This window comes from Bufo gargarizans, chromosome 5 (assembly GCF_014858855.1).
Source record: "Bufo gargarizans isolate SCDJY-AF-19 chromosome 5, ASM1485885v1, whole genome shotgun sequence".
Classification (NCBI taxonomy): domain Eukaryota; kingdom Metazoa; phylum Chordata; class Amphibia; order Anura; family Bufonidae; genus Bufo; species Bufo gargarizans.
In genome coordinates, this window is record NC_058084.1 from 37,516,954 (window position 1) to 37,537,684 (window position 20,731).

The 20,731-nt window shown below is 43.1% G+C and overlaps 1 protein-coding gene across 1 annotated transcript in view; it reads right to left on the minus strand.

Annotated features, from left to right (window-relative positions):
• SLC30A8 (solute carrier family 30 member 8) overlaps positions 1-8,686 on the minus strand; it is a 123,843-nt gene extending 115,157 nt beyond the window's left edge. Inside the window, exon 1 of the mRNA XM_044294795.1 lies at positions 8,458-8,686. Within this exon, the coding sequence (XP_044150730.1) occupies positions 8,458-8,528 (71 nt within the window). The 5' untranslated portion in view covers positions 8,529-8,686. The remainder of the gene's footprint in view (positions 1-8,457) is intronic.
• Positions 8,687-20,731: the final 12,045 nt, after the last annotated feature.

Here is a 20,731-nt window from a genome sequence, read left to right on the forward strand (position 1 = left end):
TTTTTATTTTGCAAAGACGACGTTTCGGGGTACACAGGACCCCTTTATCAAGTCTAAAAAACACAAGGTTGATACAATAATATAAATAATTAATTAGAAGTTATTAATAGTTGGAAGGGGATAGCTAAAAAATATATATACATTTAAGGTCAAGTACGTCGGCAGGACTATCCAGGCCCTAAGGGAGCGCATCAATAAACTCTGGTCTAACATCACTAAGGGTTACCTAAAACATAACGTCTCTAGACACTACCTGGCCACCCACAACCAGGATCCCTCAAAGCTATCCATAACCCCTATAGAACATATCTCTTAAAATCCCTTCACCAGAAACACCAACATACGACTCACGCTGTGACCCACTCCCACCCATGTGACCTTCTCAACAGTTCAGCTGACCCTCATGATTAATCATTACACTCAGCTCTCACACCAACATACTGTCTCCATCATATTACAAAAATCACCTGACAGCCTAAACTCTTATACCCATCGTCACACCCCATACCATGGCACTGGCAATACATCGCAGCAAAAGTCATCGCTGCGCAAACTCCTCCCTCCGTCCCGCCCCCTGTCACTACCCACTATCAGCAACATACATTGTTTCAACAGCCAGGCAGCGCAGCCTCCGACCTCAAGGACCGCCCCTTCGACACGCCCCTCCTCCCGCCCCATGTCACCACCCACTACCAGCAGAATACATCATTCAAAAAGCCAGGCGGCGGAGCCTCCAACTTCAATGACCGGCCCATAGACACGCCCCTGCCATGCCCCCTCTCCCCCTAGTCCCTCCATAAAAACCTCTCGCCAGAGCGCGCTTCTTCACACCGCAGGCTACACGTGCAGCCGGTACAGAAGCGCAACTACACCAGGATACTCCCCGGCCGCATTCTTCAGGTAAACACCAGTATATAACGCTCATTTGCTCTGATTCCTCTGCATTATCATTAATATTAGCTTCCTCTGCATCATCATTAATATCAGCCTCCAGAAACAGCACCTACCGGAACACTTACACCCAATAGCATATTCCCACCAAACACTAGTGATGAGCGGCAGGTGCCATATTCGATTTCGATGAAATTCGCGAATATTCGATAGAATATTCGTTTTATATTCGTCGAAATCGAATATTCGTCATTATTCTTGTTATCGCGATTAATATGCGATTTAAATAATCGAATTTCGATTTTAACTTAAAGGCTACTCTCCTATTGAAATAGCAATGCGATTATTTCAAGTTATAATAATCGAATTTCGATTTTAACTTAACACTGCTATATTCCATATTCGTTAATTCTAGCCTAATATGGAATATAGCAGTGCTAAGTTAAAATCGAAATTCGATTATTATAACTTGAATTAATCGAATTGCGATTTTAACTTGGACCTGGTTTACTATGGTTGGCTTGGTAGAATTAGCGAATATGACGAATATATTCGTTATATTCCACAAAACGAATATGGCGAATGTATTCGTTATATTCCACAAAACGAAGATAACGAAATATTCTCCATCTTCGTTTTAGCTACCTATTCATCAACTTCGCTAATTCTAGCAATCATATAGGAAAGTTGACTATAGAGACAGCTAAGTTTAATTCGCTATGCGATTATATGACTGCTTTTAAAAAAAAAAAAAATGGAATAATTATAATACCTGATAATTATTATAATTATTCTATTTATAAAAAAAAGCAGTAATATAATCGCATAGCGAATTAAACTTAGCTGTCTCTATAGTAAACTTTCCTATATGATTGCTAGAATTAGCGAAGTTGATGAATAGGTAGCTAAAACGAAGATGGAGAATATTTCGTTATCTTCGTTTTGTGGAATATAACGAATACATTCGCCATATTCGTTTTGTGGAATATAACGAATATATTCGTCATATTCGCTAATTCTACCAAGCCAACCATAGTAAACCAGGTCCAAGTTAAAATCGCAATTCGATTAATTCAAGTTATAATAATCGAATTTCGATTTTAACTTAGCACTGCTATATTCCATATTAGGCTAGAATTAACGAATATGGAATATAGCAGTGCTAAGTTAAAATCGAAATTCGATTATTATAACTTGAAATAATCGAATTGCGATTTCAACGTAATTCTCAAATCCGACAGTACATTCTAGTATATGGAGACGTTCCCATGGTGATGGGGACGCTCCATGAGCACGAAAGTCGGCAGAAGCGGCAACGGGCACTGACTGGAGCAGCCAGGAAGCCAGGAATCCAAAGGACAGGTAAGAACAACTTTAGGGAAGTGGGAAAGAAAAAAAAAAAAAAAAAAAGAATATTTGAAATATCGAATTTATATCACTATATTCGAAATATTCGCGAATTAGCGAAGTGCCGATATTCGCGAAAAAAATTCGATATTCGAATATTCGCGCTCAACACTACCAAACACATCAACAAATAACAAATACTGAAATCTGACCAGCACACCAGTATCTGCCCACCACTTTCCATCTGACACGAACTGACTCAAATTACAATATCCAACTTAATACAACCTCATGATTTATCACAGCTGTGCCGACTGTTATTCCCCTGAAAAGGGATTTCTACAGGAGTGCCCCTCAGTAAGCCTACGGTGACAAGGATACAGGTACCGACAACTTACCCTTCTATTAAAAAACCTGTATACAATATTTTTATAGCTAACGATACCAACTGTCCATTTTTCCAACAAAAAGTGACAGCACCCTCCGCTAAACTAGGGTGAAAAATTGTGCATGCACATATTTATCTATGTATTTATTTATATTCGGATCCATTCAGTCCAAATACTTATATCGTTCCGCAGAAGTATGGCCCACCCTATTGTGGGGACCCTTTGTATTATATTGCACTGCATTTTAAACTATGTACTCTGACCCGCTGTTACGTATACTTATACTTGCTCATATTTATGAAATTTTTTATAACAAACACACCTTCAAAAGATTATATATATTTTTATATATATACAGTACAGACCAAAAGTTTGGACACACCTTCTCATTTAAAGAGTTTTCTTTATTTTCATGACTATGAAGGCATCAAAACTATGAATTAACACATGTGGAATTATATACATAACAAAAAAGTGTGAAACAACTGAAAATATGTCATATTCTAGGTTCTTCAAAGTAGCCACCTTTTGCTGCTTTGATTACTGCTTTGCACACTCTTGGCATTCTCCTGATGAGCTTCAAGAGGTAGTCACCTGAAATGGTTTTCACTTCACAGGTGTGCCCTGTCAGGTTTAATAAGTGGGATTTCTTGCATTATAAATGGTGTTGGGACCATCAGTTGCGTTGTGGAGAAGTCAGGTGGATACATAGCTGGTAGTCCTACTGAATAGACTGTTAGAATTTGTATTATGGCAAGAAAAAAGCAGCTAAGTAAAGAAAAACCAGTGGCCATCTTTACTTTAAGAAATGAAGGTCAGTCAGTCCGAAAAATTGGGAAAACTTTGAAAGTGTCCCCAAGTGCAGTCACAAAAACCATCAAGCTCTACAAAGAAACTGTCTCGCATGCGGACCGCCCCAGTAAAGGAAGACCAAGAGTCACCTATGCTGCGGAGGATAAGTTCATCCGAGTCACCAGCCTCAGAAATCGCAGGTTAACAGCAGCTCAGATTAGAGACCAGGTCAATGCCACACAGAGTTCTAGCAGCAGACACATCTCTAGAACAACTGTTAAGAGGAGACTGTGTGAATCAGGCCTTCATGGTAGAATACCTGCTAGGAAACCACTGCTAAGGACAGGCAACAAGCAGAAGAGACTTGTTTGGGCTAAAGAACACAAGGAATGGACATTAGACCAGTGGAAATCTGTGCTTTGGTCTGATGAGTCCAAATTTGAGATCTTTGGTTCCAACCACTGTGTCTTTGTGCGACGCAGAAAAGGTGAACGGATGGACTCTACATGCCTGGTTCCCACCGTGATGCATGGAGGAGGAGGTGTGATGGTGTGGGGGTGCTTTGCTGGTGACACTGTTGGGGATTTATTCAAAATTGAAGGCATACTGAACCAGCATGGCTACCACAGCATCTTGCAGCGGCATGCTATTCCATCCGGTTTGCGTTTAGTTGGACCATCATTTATTTTTCAACAGGGCAATGACCCCAAACACACCTCCAGGCTGTGTAAGGGCTATTTGACCATGAAGGAAAGTGATGGGGTGCTGCGCCAGATGACCTGGCCTCCACAGTCACCGGACCTGAACCCAATCGAGATGGTTTGGGGTGAGCTGGACTGCAGAGTGAAGGCAAAAGGGCCAACAAGTGCTAAGCATCTCTGGGAACTCCTTCAAGACTGTTGGAAGACCATTTCAGGTGACTACCTCTTGAAGCTCATCAAGAGAATGCCAAGAGTGTGCAAAGCAGTAATCAAAGCAAAAGGTGGCTACTTTGAAGAACCTAGAATATGACATATTTTAAGTTGTTTCACACTTTTTTGTTATGTATATAATTCCACATGTGTTAATTCATAGTTTTGATGCCTTCAGTGTGAATCTACAATTTTCATAGTCATGAAAAAAAAGAAAACTCTTTGAATGAGAAGGTGTGTCCAAACTTTTGGTCTGTACTGTATATATTTTTATATACATTTTATATATTTTTTATTTCAATCTAATCTTCTATTTATTGATGCATTTATTTATGAAATGACCTTAAATGTATATATATATTTTAGCTATCCCCCTCCAACTATTAAGAACTTCTCATTAATTATTCATATTATTGTATCAACCTTGTGTTTTTTAGACTTGATAAAGGGGTCCTGTGTACCCCGAAACGCGTCGTCTTTGCAAAATAAAAAATACTTTGTATCCAAAATTTGGTTGTAAATTGCGCCTTGTGTCCATCCGCTCGCCGCACGGACCGAATGCAGACGAGCTCCCTTTTATTTATCAGTATCTGATTGGCAGCGTTTTGACACCTACAACCTGCTGATCATCTGTTCTACAGTAGCTCTAGGCCAGGGATGGCCAACCTGTGGCTCTCCAGCTGTTGTAAAACTACATTTCCCACCATGCCCTGCTGTAGGCTGGGAGCTATAGGCAGTCTGGGAATGCTGGGAGTTGTAGTTTTGCAACAGCTGGAGAGCCGCAGGTTTGCCTTTCTTGCTCTAGGCCAACAATATTAAAATGATGGAAAATCCCTTTTTGTCAGCCATTTTTGGTGTGACCAGCTGACAATCTGATACATACATGGGTGCTTCGACGTTTGTGAGCCCTTCAGAATTTTCTGTATATTTGCATACATTTGACCTGAATGCACATAATTTTTTCACACATCTTAAAAGTAGATAGATAACCAAATCAATTAAGACAAAAATATAAGATCTGGTCATTGATCCATGCATGTGAGTCGCAAAAGTATGTCAACCTTTAGGATTAGCTGATCACTTGAAGGTGAAATTAAAGTCAGGTGTTTTCAATCAATGGGATGACAATCAGGAGTGAGTAGGTGACCTGTTTTGTTTAAAGAACAAGGATCTAAATCTAATCTTTACATCACATTTGTGGAAGTGTTTCATGGCATGAACAAAAAAGATTTCTGAGGATCTCAGAAGAAGAATTGTTGATGTTCACGAGGCCAGAAAATGTTACAAAACCATCTCTCAAGGGTTTGGACTTTACTAATCCACAGTCAGATATATTATATATCTTATGTCTGCAGCCCGTGCCTCTCACTGACCCACTACTGCAGATGGACACAAGAGCCACTCCACTCACCCTGTGTCTGTCACAGGTCTGGCACTCAGGTAGCAGGCCAGGCACCTGTCCCTTTTGTGTCTTTTGGGGAAAATGTATTTTGATATTCTTCATTGACCCTCACCTCATTCTGCAGTATTGCAAGGTTTAACCCCTCATTTGGTTCTGCATGCAGCTGTTTGCAATGTGTTAATCAGCTTCTGTTATATATGCCATGCTATTTGTCTCATTCTCTGCCTGAGCAATAGGTTATCTAGCTTGCTAGTTCCTGCGAAGGTGTGCTGTTCTGTTTGTCTGCCCATTTACTAAACTTTGCTTGTTTCCTCACTCTGACCCTCCACTGTGTGACCTGACCTCTGCCTGGTCTTCTCCTTCCCACACTGCATTGCCACCTTACTACCTGCAGCGTCAGGTCATAGTGCGCCCACTACATCCTTAACAGTGCAGTGTGGCCTGGAGGAGACCAGGGAGGAGGGGTGAGTACAGCACTCGTGTGATGATGTGGGACAAGGAACCTTAAATGTATTACTCTGTTATGTTGTAAATTATATAATTACTGCAACATCTCACTTTGGTCAGTAGATGGCAGCAAAGGATAAGATGATAAAAGTCTACATTGATGCTGTCTATCAGAGGAATACTAATAGTTTATTTAGTTTGCAAAGTTGGAAAATAGCTAATTTATGGGCTGTTTTGGACCCTTACAAGTATGTTAGCAAACTGAATATACAGGTTTGACACTGCACTTAGCAAATGACTTATGGCATCACACTCTCCCTGTATAAGGGGAGGAGGTTCCTTTAGAAGCAGGAAGTGAGCAGACGGAGGCTGTGCTTGGTGCTGCGGGAAACCACAAGGAATCATCTCTGCTAAATCTGGAAGGGAATGGACCGGCTCATGGTGGAGACTGGCGGCAGCACGAAGGAGAGGTTTGCAGTGATGACCCCAGGAGTATCGTATCTGTAGGATCCAGTTCTGGAGTGGATCAGGAAATAAGAAAAAGCACCAAGTACCTGCTCAAGGAACTGTAAGTGCGGCTTTGCCGTGTCAAATTACACCACACTGTTAAAGGGGCATTTGGACATACAATAATGCTCCAAGTACAGTAACGTTGATGTGTAGAGGCTGCAAGCTAATGCATAGCCCTAAGGGACTTATACGCTGACACCTTCCTATCTCACTGGCTGCTCAAACCATCTGCGCAGAAGATGTACCAAATTTGAGTTAGCCCCTACCCCCAGTATGGAGAACACCCAGAGTAATACAAATGGTTGCAGACCATTTCCATTCTGATACTCTGGAGGGAGAAGCACCCAAGTGAAAGGTAACAATGCTGCTGTCAGTGGGGGTGGAGTAGTTAGGGCTAATAATGCTGCTTATACTGGGGGATGGGTGGTTAGGGGTAACAATGCTGCTTTCAGTTTGGGAGGAGTGGTTAGGGGGATAGTAGTGCTGCCAGTCCGCATAAGTGATTAGGAGTAACAATGCTGCTGTCAGTGGGGGATGGGTGGTTAGAGTAACAATGCTGCTGTCCATGAGGGAGGAGTAGTTAGGGGTAACAATGCTGCTGTCAGTGGGGGATCGGTGGTTAGGGGTAACAATACTGCTGTCTGTGGGGAAGGAGTAGTTAGAGGTAACAATGCTTCTGTCAGTGTGGGATGGGTGGTTAGGGGTAACAATACTGCTGTCTGTGGGGGAGGAGCAGTGAGGGGTAACAATGCTGCTGTCAGCTGTGGTGTTTGGCACTGCTGGGTGGTATTTTTTGCTGCACTGTGGCAGTTCGCGCTGCTGGGTGGTATTTTGTGCTGCACTATGGTACATGGTGCTATTGGAGAGGTAACACCTGTCCCTTATCATGTAATTAGGGGTTTCCTTGCTCCATTTTTATTTTCCTACTTCTGTTGGAGAGGTGGAGAATGGTATAGACATTAGATTATGGCAATCTTTACATTCCCTTTCTTTCATAATGGTACATGTAAGAAGGGCTGGGATTACCATAGGGCAAACTTTGAACCTGCACCATTTTCAACTGTCCTTGTGCCATCTGGATGTATATTTTGTTAAAAGCCATGGTGCAACAGGGAGAAATTGTCTCCTTGTCTCACTATTCACTCCTATACAACAGAATTTACCATTACAGGAGTAAGGGAGGGGGCACAGGTGGCTCAGCAGAAGAGAGAACGGGGCTGCTCCTGGGCTCCAGAGTCTGTCTGGAGTCTATAGACAGAAGATGGTCAGTATGCCTAATATATGGTGGAACTGAAAATGTCACAGGAAATCTGATCTGAGTAATGAGGTTTGTTTTTTTGGAGGGGCTTCACTGAACATATAAATATATTGTAGACTGGAATTTTGTTCATAATGCTAAAAAAAAAAAAAATGAATAAACAGATCCTCGTCCGAATCAACGTGTTTTACTTACATTGCATGTATATAACGTGCAGTATTTTACAGTCAGATTTATGATTATTTATATTCTAAATAACATCAAATTACATTTTAACAGTTTAAACTAAAAATAGCTTTTTATTTTTAAAATTAATTAAAATTCAAATATATTGAATGTAACAAAATAAATAATAATATAGTAAGTAATCTTAACATGTGCACAAAAATAGATGGTAGATTGCATAATCACTATGGATTTTTAAATTAAATAGAAACCAAAATTCTAGTGTTTTTGTATTTATATTTTGATGTTAGTCATTTAAGAAGTAGATAAGTAAAGTCATGTTACCTGTTGATAGTTAGCGAATACATCTTTGTTGATTTGTCACTGACCAGGGAGGCTTTTTCTAATCCCTTCATGCCGACGGTGACGTTTATTGCAAGCTTCAAATTTTTAGGGACAAAAATAAAAAATAAGATCCAACATATTTTGATACGTTCTTCCCCTTGGATGGTGCAGAGACTGTGTATTCTCCCTATGGGATCTATATCAGTCACTCTATATAGTGCTCAGGTGCTTTCTGGTTGGATGCAAGACAAGAAAGACTTTGATGTCAGGAAGAGACTTGGAACAGAAGGAACTTCAATCACAAGTGGCTTTGTTTGAACAGTGAAGTGGAGCCAAAGGGGAGTAAATAGGCTAATAGAAGAAAGAAAAAAAGCACCCCTTCCCTCCTGTTTGTCAGACCTGCAAAGGTTTACATACTTATCTGCTTCCCAGCATTGGCTCCCGACTCCTGTTCTTCCCGGCATCAGGTTTTCCGCTCGGCTCCCAGGCTGTAAACTTCAATTTGGTGACCTGTTCCAGCTGGTCAAGTGACACAAGGGGAGAAGGTCATCTCTGTGGCCGGCGATTGGCTGCAGCAGCATCAAAACAGAAGTTTACATACTACGAGCCAAGTAGGGAAGCCAAGACTTGGAAGAGAAGGAATCAGGAGCCAATGGCAGGAAGCAGGTAAGTATGGCTCTCTTCGCAGATCTGACAAAGAGGGGGGTTGCCAAATCCCCAAAGGTGCACAACCCCATTAAAGGTGTTGTCCTATCTGGGATATTGATACTATTTCCTTAGGATATGCCATCAATGTCAAATAGGTATGGGTCCACCTCTGGAACCCGCTCCTATCTAAAGAATGGGGCCCACAAAGTGACCAGACACCAGACGCACATGCAACGGACAAGTTCAGCGTTTGGAGTATCCCTTACCCTTTAAAAGGTTTTTACGATTATATGTCCCTCTCAAGTAAACGTGACGCCAGTTGCAGTTAAGCAACGGGAACATGGAGTCCCCTTTGTAGATGGTATTGGTGGTACCCAGGGTAGGATTGCCAGAACCCCAGATTGTAATGTTATGGTGGTTGACCCCACTGAGGTGAAAGGTAGCTTCAACACCAGCCTGTCATCAAATTTGTAAGATACGTCATACTATATTTTGTGGCACTTGTAATTCTATACTAGTCGAATTATGTTCATTTTTACTTCTGAAGTTTTTAGAAGGCCCTAATATTTCCCATAACATAAACGGCCAGTGGTTACAAATTAATTCACCCAATACAAAATGCAGTTTCTATTACCAAATGTATTCAGAAAATTTCGCTGTACTGTCAGAACAGACACTGTCTTGCAAATTCCAACATGCAAGAAGCTTTTTCTTGCTGATGTGAACAGCATTTGGTTGCCATGATGTAAGGAGAGCTGTCCTTGGCCACCACTGTCCTGTTCTCACCTGCAGGCATGGAAGCCGTGCTACTCACCAACCATGCTGCTGCTTCCATGCTTCTGCATAGTGCTTCAGCCTCTGTCTCCTTAGGGCCTGTGTGCATGCTTCCAAATCCTTTCCCAGTCAATGGCTAGGATTCCCTGGGTATTTAAGACAGAGGGTGCCCGAGCTTTAAGGTTCCTAGTGACCAGCAAAGGTGTTAAAGTCTTGTGCCTCTGTTATTCTTCTGCGTTTTGCCTGTGTTTATTCAGCATTTGTTCCTGACAGTGCTTTAGCATTGTATCTACACTGCCTGTGTGCTCCTACACTACTGTCATGCCCTGCCCTTTGAGTGATCCGAGAAGGTCTGTCAGACTTGCGGCATGTGAGCCTGTTTGACAGATTGCTTTGTTGTAGCTTTGGGCAGGATCCCACCCCCTCACAGGTTCTGCTCCTTAGTTTGTTAGTGATGCTATTTATACCTGCCTCTCACTATAACCCTTGCGGTTTATAGTTTCTTCTGGAGTTCTCTGTTGATGCTTGGTGGATCTCCTGATCCCAGTCTGTCTTGAGATAAGTCCTCTTTTCTTCCCTTTTGTTGTATTTCCTGGCTAGGCCTTAGGAAGACACTGGTTCCTTCATCTCTTGCAAGGAACCGGTTGTCTTATCGCCTGTTCCCTAGCTGAGGGTCTGTTTCAGTTGCAGCAAGGATTAGGTTCCAGTGCATGAACATTTCTACCATTGGGATTTGTTCATGTTGTTAGCAGTGAGGGAAAGGCTTAGGGTTTGTCAGGTGGTGACCATTCCCTGTTCCTTAGCTGTGGGGCCTAGCCAGGTGTTTTGTTGCCTGTTAGTGGTGTTTGGTTTGCTTTCCTTCCCTCACCTTCCGTGACATTATAAACCGCCCATACCGTAATTTTTTTTCCCTTGCTCCGTGCAAAATGGAAGCTGTTGATACTCTGGTGGGAACCAGGTCAGCCTTGAACCAAAGGTCGCTCTCCCAGATAGGTTTTCCAGGGGAAGTGATAACTTTATTTGGTTCAGGGAGTCCTGTAAATTATGTTTTCGTCTGCGTTCGATTTCATCTGGAGACGAAAATCAAAGAGTGGGGATTATCATTTCTCTGCTAAAAGGTTATGCTCAGTCCTGGGCTTTTTCTCTGCCGATCGGTTCGCAGTCTCTCCGATTGGTGGATGAATTTTTCTGAGCCCTGGGGCTGATTTATGATGACCCAGACCGGGTATCTTTAGCTGAATCTAAGGCAGTAGCTGCTGACTGTCCTCTAGTAGCTCATCCTCGCTACATAGTGGAGCTGAGCCCACAGCATACAATACTTCTGTGGGTGAGGGAACAGCAAAGGAGGGAGGCAGGTTGAAGACATGTGAGGACACAGGGCCAGCTCCTGGGCCATGCCAACTAAGGGTTGTGTCTGACGAACCCACCGACTGTTGGCTGGGGGTGTCTGATGTCACTTGGCATGAAGTGGATGACCGAGTTAACCAATCAAGAACCGCTGGGTTGCTGGTCAAGACACGACCGCTAGATGACACCGGGAGCTCAGGCCTTTTACTGTGACTCCTGCTGCCACGCCCCCTTACTCTGCTGCAACCTCAGCCTGCGCCAGAAACATTTAGGTCTCTGACACTCCTCTGTGCTTGGCCTGGTACTTCTCTGTCTGACATACTTTTCGCTGAACTAAATAAATTAAAAGCAAATTAAGGGGAACTTTCACACTTGCGTTTTTCTTTTCCGGCATAGAGTTCCGTCACAGGGGCTCTATACCGGAAAAGAACTGATCAGGCATATCCCTATGCATTCTGAATGAAGAGTAATCAGGATGCATCAGGATCAGTCGTTTTGACTGATCAGGCAAAAGATAAAACCGCAGCATGCTACGGTTTTATCTCCGGCGAAAAAAACAGGCATTTTTTCCCATAGGAATGTATTAGTGCCAGATATGGCATTCAGAATAGAAGAATGCCGAATCCGTCCTTCCGGTCTGCGCATGCGCAGACTGAAAAAAAGGTGAAAAAAATTAATACCGTATCCGTTTTGCCGGATGACACCGGAAAGATGGATCCGGCATTTCAATGCATTTTTTCGACTGATCAGACATTTTTAAGACTGATCAGTCTTACTAATGCCATCAGTTGGCATACGTTTTGCCTGATCCGGCAGGCAGTTCCGGCGACAGAACTGCTTGCCGGATCTCTCTGCCGCAAGTGTGAAAGTACCCTTAAACAGCCCTAAAAGCGACTAATATATTTTTCTTTTTATACTGTAATAGGCCACTAAACGGTTTCATCACAAATAACTGCAACAGTGAAGTGCATATATATTTTTATTTTTGCACTGAAATAGGCCACTAAACGCTTTCACCACAAATAACTTCAACAGTGAAGTGCATATACAGTTTTCTGTCTACACTGAAATAGGCCACAAAACACTTTCAGCACATATAACTGCAACAGTGAAATGTGTATATATTTTTCTTTTTGTACTGAAATAGGCCACTAAACGCTTTCACCACAAATAACTGCAACAGTGAAGTGCGTATATATTTTTCTTTCTGTACTGAAATACAACACTAAATGCTTTCACCACCAATAACAGTGAAATGCATATATATATTTTTCTTTTTCCACAGATATAAGCCACTAAATGCTTTTTAACATAGCACTTGCACCCCATGAAGAAATTGCTGGAATAACATAGCTGTCTAATGGCTATTTGTATCCCCAAATAATCTTTCCCTGCACTTTTTTTTTCACAATTAGGTTTTTCCTATCACTGTCCCTAGCGCCTTCTGATGTCCTCCCTGCACTAAGATGCTGTGAAATGATTCTTCCCTATCCTTCCCCTGCACTTATAAATCGTTTTCTCATTTTTTTTTCACAATTAGGTTTTTCCTATTGCTGTCCCTAGCGCCTTCTCATGTCTCGTGTATTACTTTTTATCATCATTTTTTTATATTTTTTATTTAATATATTTTTGTGCCATCTTTTGCCCTTTTATCCTTTTTCTATATATATATTTCTTACTATATCATCTCTTATTTACAGTACATATTTTTATTATAATAAGGAAAATAAACCAAGATATATTTAATGCACCTTGCTCTCTACTTATCACCAGATATCGTGTGCCAGTCTATTAGCCAAATCAACAGTACTATCTCAGTTCCCATTCTCGCTGTACACAGCTGATTTCCAGTCAGGGGCGTAACTATAGGGGAAGCAGGGGAAGCGGCTGCTTTGGGGCCCTGACCCAGAAAGGCCCATCCAGGAGGAGGAGGACTAAAAGATTTTGTCAGGGCCCCCTCAACAGTATTACACAATGAAATAATATACAGTAACAGTATAGACAGTGTACAAAATAGATGGAACAGCTGCCGGGCCTGGTCTGAGAGAGCGATCTTTACTAGCCACAGGAATGGGGGCGGCATGAAAGGAAGGGGTTGTGAAAAAATTACTGGGGGAGGGGGGCCCCATTCAAAAATATGCTGTGGGGCCCAGTCATTTCTAGTTACGCCACTGTTTCCAGTACAACAGCGAACTCTGCCACTTGCAGAAGTACTCTGACTCAGTGATAGTTGACTGCATCACGGAGGGACACGAGTCTGAATGCAGGAAGGTGGTGGATGGGTTCGTAGGATGGTGCAAGTCTAATGGACTGGTCATCAATGTCTCAAAAACCAAGGAGATGCAAGTAAAATTTGGTCGTGAGAAGGTCGACTGTACACCACTAACAATTAGCAAACAGGAGGTAGAATCCGTGGAGACCTACAAATATCTGGGTCTGCACGTTGACAAGAAGTTGAACTGGAAGTCACATGTTGAAGGACTAAGCAGGTTATACTTCCCTACGAGGCTGAGGTCCTTTAACGTGTGCAGCAAGATGTTAAAGATGTTCTATCAGCTGTGTATTTTAGGAGGAAATTTAAACCACTCACTTAACCAACTGGTAAAAAGACAACGGATCTTGTTTAGTGACAGGTATAGGAAGTTCAGGTGCAACACCAACCGTTCCAGAAAGTCATCCCTGCCCTCTGTTATCTCCATGTAAAGCAAGGTGCTATCTCAAAAAGATTAGGTGGATTAGGAGCAAGGGCCTAATTACAGTATACATATGTAATGTTGTGTGTAATTACCTATAAAGATGTGTGTGTATAACCTACTGAGCTGTATCTGATATGAACGTAACCTTGAGCTGCTGCTGTATCCTGCAACGCAATTTCTGTACTTTGGGAAAACATTTCATATGTCATCAGACATATCAAAAGTTTTGATAGCTGGGGGTATGAGTGCCAAGACCCCCACCGATTTCTAGAAAACAGAGGGAGAAGCACTCACACAAAGCACTGTGTCTCATCACTGCAGGAGACGGAAGCGAGATGGACTCAATAGAAAGTCTATGAGACTGTCTCGATTCTATCTCATTAAGTGAGGAGAAAGTGTGCGCTATGTGAGTTCTTCTCTCTCGTCGTTCTAGTGATCCCCGGGTGTCTTAGCACTTGGACCCCAAAACATTTGATATGTCACTATTAGAGCTGAGCAAATCGATCCTAAACTAACCAAATCCGTCTCGAATTTCCCAAAAATGTATAATCCAGCCAAATCTAAATCTGTTGCGATTCGATTCAGACGAATCAAAACGGTGGACACCATTTTACAGGTCAGAAAACAGAGAAGAAGACATCTGCCACCAAAAAGTGATAACTTTTTGAACATTTTTTAATTAACCACTTAATTACCAGAGTGTTTATACCCAGGGGCGTGGCTAGAACTGACTGGGACCCACAGCAAATTTTTGTATGAGCCCCCCCCCCAAACTTAATGTACACAGTCATGCATACGCTCACCACATACATGGATACACTCATACACGCGGTCACCGCATACATAGACACACTCATACTGTCACGACCATGGTTATGCTTGTGACTCTTGTGGTCGCATGCGGTTGTCAGCGGTTTTGGTCTGGTTGTCAATCACAGGTGAGGGCTGAAGTATGTTGCCTCACCTGTGGTTGCCGCTGGCAACATTGTTTATGTCGCAGCAAAGCAGCCTGAGCTGTGCTAGGCAGCTTGCTGCAATGTGCATGTGGTTGCACCTGGCAATCTCTCCTTAAAGGGTGTGCCTTTTATCGGTGTGCACGGGGTGTTATATGTGTTGTGTGCACTTCCCCTTTAAGTTGATGTCTTCCCTTCCCTGGTGTTGGAAGGGTTAAATTCCTTCCTAGTGTGTGTGTGCACTGGGTGTGTCTGACTGTGGGTGTGGCTACTTGGCCCTATAAAGCCTCAGTGGAAGGCAGTAGTCAGAGAGGGTACTTCAGCCATGCTTGCTGGAGACATCCTCCTGGTTATTTACCATCTGCCAGTGAGGGCCACCCTGGTGGTCAAAAACGTTATGTCTGGTGTTAGTTTATGGTTTATCTGTTTTTGCAGCATATGGTTTAGCGGGTTCCCGTGTGATGTCTGCTGTGTGCTGTTTCCTTGGTGTTGGTTGTGGATAGCAGCACTTGCACGTGGGTTCCAGGTTGTGTGTCTGTGGCAGGTAAGTGTGGTACTAGTCTCACTTACTTGTCATTGCCATATGTCTGTTTATGTTTCCCCTTTCTATGTAGCTTGGCCAGTGAGACTCCTGTTCCTCCGTGTCTAGGATGAACGGGTCGTCTTACCCTGCTCCTAGTCCAGGGCCACCCTGAGGGCGAGCAGGAATATCAGGTTCTGGAGTATGAGTCCTCCTACCTTCAGGGTTGGCTCATACGGATAGGAGACAGGGTCAGAATTAGGGATGTGTAGGAGGGGACCTGCTCCCTAATTCTCTGTCCTGGCCTTGCAGCGACTCCATCTGCTGATACCGCACGGCTGAGGGTTTTCCCCATTCTCAGCCGTGACACATACATGCGGTCACCACATATATAGAAGCACTCATATGCGCGGTCACCGCATACATGGACGCACTCATGCACAGTCACCACATACATGGACGCACTTATACATGAGCTCATCACATATATAAATAAATATATATACACATAAACACACACACATGAACATAGTTATACACCTATTTCTACACACAGACACTTGCCTTTCCCGTAGACAGCTGATGTCTGGTGCTCACAAGCAGCCTGGAGAAGTAGGTGCCATTACCCCTCTGTGCCATTCAGGGACAGCAGTGGAGGGGTTAATCAGTAACCTACTATGGGGTGGTCAGAGAACAGGACACACAGGAGGGGGGCAGGCATTATAGAGCTCTGTGTGCAGGAGCAGCCAGCCTGCTGTACACTAGCTACATGCTGGGGTTGAGCTTGATCCCATAATGCTCTGCTATTGGCTGGCAGCAAGTGTCCTAGTAAGCTGGCAGCCAATAGAAAACAAAAAGCAGTACTGGCAAGTGGTGTGCCAGACAATACTGCCGATCCCAGAGTGGGAACGGCCATAGTAGGAGGAGACAGCACTTGTACTCTTTCCTCCTCACTGAGCAAGGACCTTTAGAGGGAGGAGCTCCAGCGCTGCTGCTGTATGTAGTACCTGCTTCTGTAAAGTACAGCACAGCAGTAGGTAGGGGAAGCCTATAGATCTAATAAAAATTATCAGTACTGCTTCGGGGCCCCTCCTAAGCTTGGGCCCCGAAGCAGTCGCTTCCCCTGCTTCCCTGATAGCTACACCACTGTTTATACCCCTTACTTATCAGTTGTAGCAATGCGTCTATCTAACTGTAAATAACTGATTAATTTCTGCGCCAGCCTACATGTATTTGATATTATTTTTCTTGGGACACCTTAGACCAGTGGTGGCGAACCTATGGCACTGGTGCCAGAGGCAGCACTCAGAGCCCTATCTGTGGGCACCCGCACCCTGGAAAAAGTATTTTGTGTACCAATATGCCTGCCATTCATCAGCGCAGGGAACACTATGAACGGCACAGGCAGCGCACTGAATCTAGGCAGGCTATTATAGCTAAATGATAAAGTACATGGAAGATATACTATACAGGACTGTAGTATTCAGGTTACATTGATGTGTTGGCACTTTGGGATAAATAAGTGGGTTTTGGGTTGCAGTTTGGGTACTCGGTCTCTAAAAGGTTTGCCATCACTGCCTTAGACCTTTCTTTTGTGCCATCAGATGATGGATACAATATAAAAAAATAATAATTAAGGAAAAACTCAGAAAATTATGAAAAAATTATATTTTTCCTTTCTTATCAATTTTTTTTCTAACTGTTACAAAAGGTTTCAAGACAAAACATTTCTAAAACCAGTCCCGTACTCTTGTACTCTGAAAATAAGCACTATTTATGTAATTTATCTACTGGCTGGGCCTGCCGTAAGACTTCAAAAGACTGGAGACCATTTTGGGGACCTATTTTTCTACTGCTGGTTCTATAGCACCGTACTGCCAGAAAAATCTTGTACAGCACCAAAACGCTACAAGCCCCTTCAAAGTGACACTTTTTAATGGACATTTTAAGTATTTTTTTTTGCGTGCGTTTGTATATTTTACGCAGAAAAAAATACCTAGATTTTTAAAATAAACAAATGTGTGTATGTTTGTATATTTTACACATACAAATTCCACTATACTATTGCCAAAACGAATAAATATATATAAATATAATAAATATATATTTTTATTTTATTTTTTATGAGCGAAAAAGTGGCGGGATGTTTGTATGGGTGTGTATGTAGTTTTATTACTATTGCTAATACTAGTAACTATTGTTATATCTTTTTAATTTTTTTATTTCTTTTTTTTATAAAAATTTTTTATTATTTTATTTATTTTTTATTTACTTTTTTAAGGGAATTAACCCCTTTCTGCCACAGTCAAGGCAGGAAGAGGTTAATTCCCAGCCTGCAGGCTGACATTTCATTTTAAAGCCAGCAGGTTGGCGCTCCCTGACGGCTTTCAACTTCAATGTAATGCACGCTCGTAGCAGGGTGCGCTTTTATACGTCGGGTTACAGATAAGAGCCTACCGCCGCGACGTAGAAAGTCATGCGGCGGTAGGCAAGTGGTTAAAGAAAAAAAATCAGACAGTGCAGTGTGTTATTACACAGGCAGTTTGTTACCATCGGCTACCACCCGTTTACCCATAGACATATATGTCACTGTCACTTTGACTACTAGTCCTAGGAGTACCATACACAACCTTTCAGGGCAATTGCGGCACCTTTGATTCGGGACAAATTTATTTCTACCCGAAATGTCAATCTGCCAATTGATTTGTTAGAACTGAACCTGTAACAAATTTCTTGTCAAATATTTTACTTAAAAGCAGTAATAAACTGAAATAAGCATTTTAAAGGGGTTTACTGAGATTTTTATACTGATGATCTATCCTCTGGATAGGTCATCAGTATCTGATCAGTGGGGGTCCAACACCCAGGACTCCCGCCGCTCAGCTGTTTTCAAAGGCACTGTGAGCGCCACGGCCTTCTCTCTGCTTTTCCTAGGCCAGTGACAGTCACCATTCACGTGGCCTAGGAGCACTAGAATGGGGCTGAGCTGCGATACCAAGCACACCCGCTATACAATGTACGGCGCTGTGCATGGTTAGCTGTGAAAAGGCTGCCGCACTCAGGAACGCCGCTACCTTCTCAAAACAGCTGATCGGCGGGGGTCCCTGTGTCGGACCCCCACCGATCAGATAGTGATGGTCTATCCTAAGGATAGGTCATCAGTATAAAGATCTCAGAAAATCCTTGCCAAAAATTCTATCACTGATCTAAAGTCTTAATATGTTTTATTCAATGTATGGTCAGAAATGTGGATCTTTAAGGGAGCGTCCTCCGGCAGGAGTGCTGACAGGAGAGTATGTAATTACTTTTGTGGGACGACAGAGATTCTCCCTTTGAAGAGACGTATTATCATCTTGCTTTGTGAACGTAAACCTAAGACTGTGGCTCTTTGTTGCATCAGAGTTTCTTACCTCATTCACATGGGTTATTCAAACCACGGGATTAATGGTATGTTTCATTCCACAGTCAAGTTTTGTTACGACCCATCTCAGCTGGTTTAAAGCGAATGTCCACAATTTTTTTTTTCCTTTCTAAATAGGTCAAAAAATTTGGGGTTAATTCATTTCCTAATACTTTATCACTTTATACAGGGCAGATGGAGCTTTGTATCAGGAGAACTAGGCTCATCATTTTGGACTTAAAAAATATGGTTCTAAGTGAGAACATTCACAAAACATAAAAATGGCTTTTTAACCCTAACATGGCTGTATATAACTGGACACTGCACAACTTTTTGGTCCTGTTCACAAAGCCGAAATATCTGATGTGGAACAGGCCGATAATTCCACCATAAAATCTACATGAATAGCACTGGTTCCTTATTCAGAAAACTTAAAAACTATACTATTTTCCAAAAGCCCAAAGTGTGGGTCAATGTATAATAGCCTGAATGGCATACTTACCAACATTAAAAATTAAAAATTTATGAACTTCACCTTGGAAAAAGCAGGAACTCCCCCAAATGGCCACTTTGGTTTGGGGCTTGTATAATACCCACCCTTTCCACAGGCTGATTTGCAGGATTGTCAGAACTGTTGGCAAGTATGAAATATGAATGAATAACTAGTTTTTAAAGGGTTTCTACCACTTTGATTTCACATAATCAGGTGTCAGACACTAGCGATCCGCTAGTGTCTGCTCTGCCAAACTATCCTGCTATAATAGCTTTTGGGGCAGCCGTTTACCTAAAAAAAGAACTTATATTGATATGTTAATGACCCTCTAGGTGCTATGGGGGCGTCATTAGCACCTAGAGGATCGGTCTACCTTCTCAAGATGCCGCCACCCAGCGCCTCCCTCCAGCCCGCCCATCTGCTTCGGAATGCGATCAAACGGACGACTTCACGCGCATGCGCCGTGCGCGGCTGTATTCGGCGCATGCGCAGTGAATGTCCGACCGCTTCCCTGCTCAGACATCTCCACTGCGCCTGCGCCGATGGGGCACTATGACGTCATCGGCGCAGGCGCAGTGGAGATGTCTGAGCAGGGAAGCGGTCGGACATTCACTGCGCATGCGCCGAATACAGCCGCGCACGGCGCATGCGCGTGAAGTCGTCCGTTTGATCGCATTCCGAAGCAGATGGGCGGGCTGGAGGGAGGCGCTGGGCAGCGGCATCTTGAGAAGGTAGACCGATCCTCTAGGTGCTAATGACGCCCCCATAGCACCTAGAGGGTCATTAACATATCAATATAAGTTCTTTTTTTAGGTTGCCCCAAAAGCTATTATAGCAGGATAGTTTGGCAGAGCAGACACTAGCGGATCGCTAGTGTCTGACACCTAATTATGTGAAATCAAAGTGGTAGAAACCCTTTAAAGGTATTGTCTGATGAAAAATATTCTATTTCTCGTTAATGGCATTGGGGGACACAGTACCATGGGTATATGCCCAGCTACCACTAGGAGGCACTAGACATCAAAAAGGTTGGCTCCGCCCAGGTGGGCTATACCCTCTCCACAGCACTAGGTTATTCAGTTTTAGTCTAGTGTCCGTAGGAGGCAGACATGACATGCTTTTTTCGCAGGTACCAGGTACCATCGCCGGTCACCCAGTCCCCCATTACTGCATCCTCAGTGGCATGCCAGCATTTCCATGGTCCCCGTGATGAGTCTGCCAATGGGGTGATCCTGCTGTGCCCGAAGACGTCTGACGGTGAGTATCTTCCCCCGTCCCTGTCCCAAGGCTATGGGGTCCCCGGTTAGTTCCCTCTGTGGCCTGGGGGTAGTTTTACTTTAGCCGGGGTTCTGGGTGCCTTCTCTCCCCCCCCCCCGTTTCTCCTCTTCTCCCTGGTCACCCTGCTCCTCCACGGCCCTCCGGGCTCCATCCACGGCCCCCCAG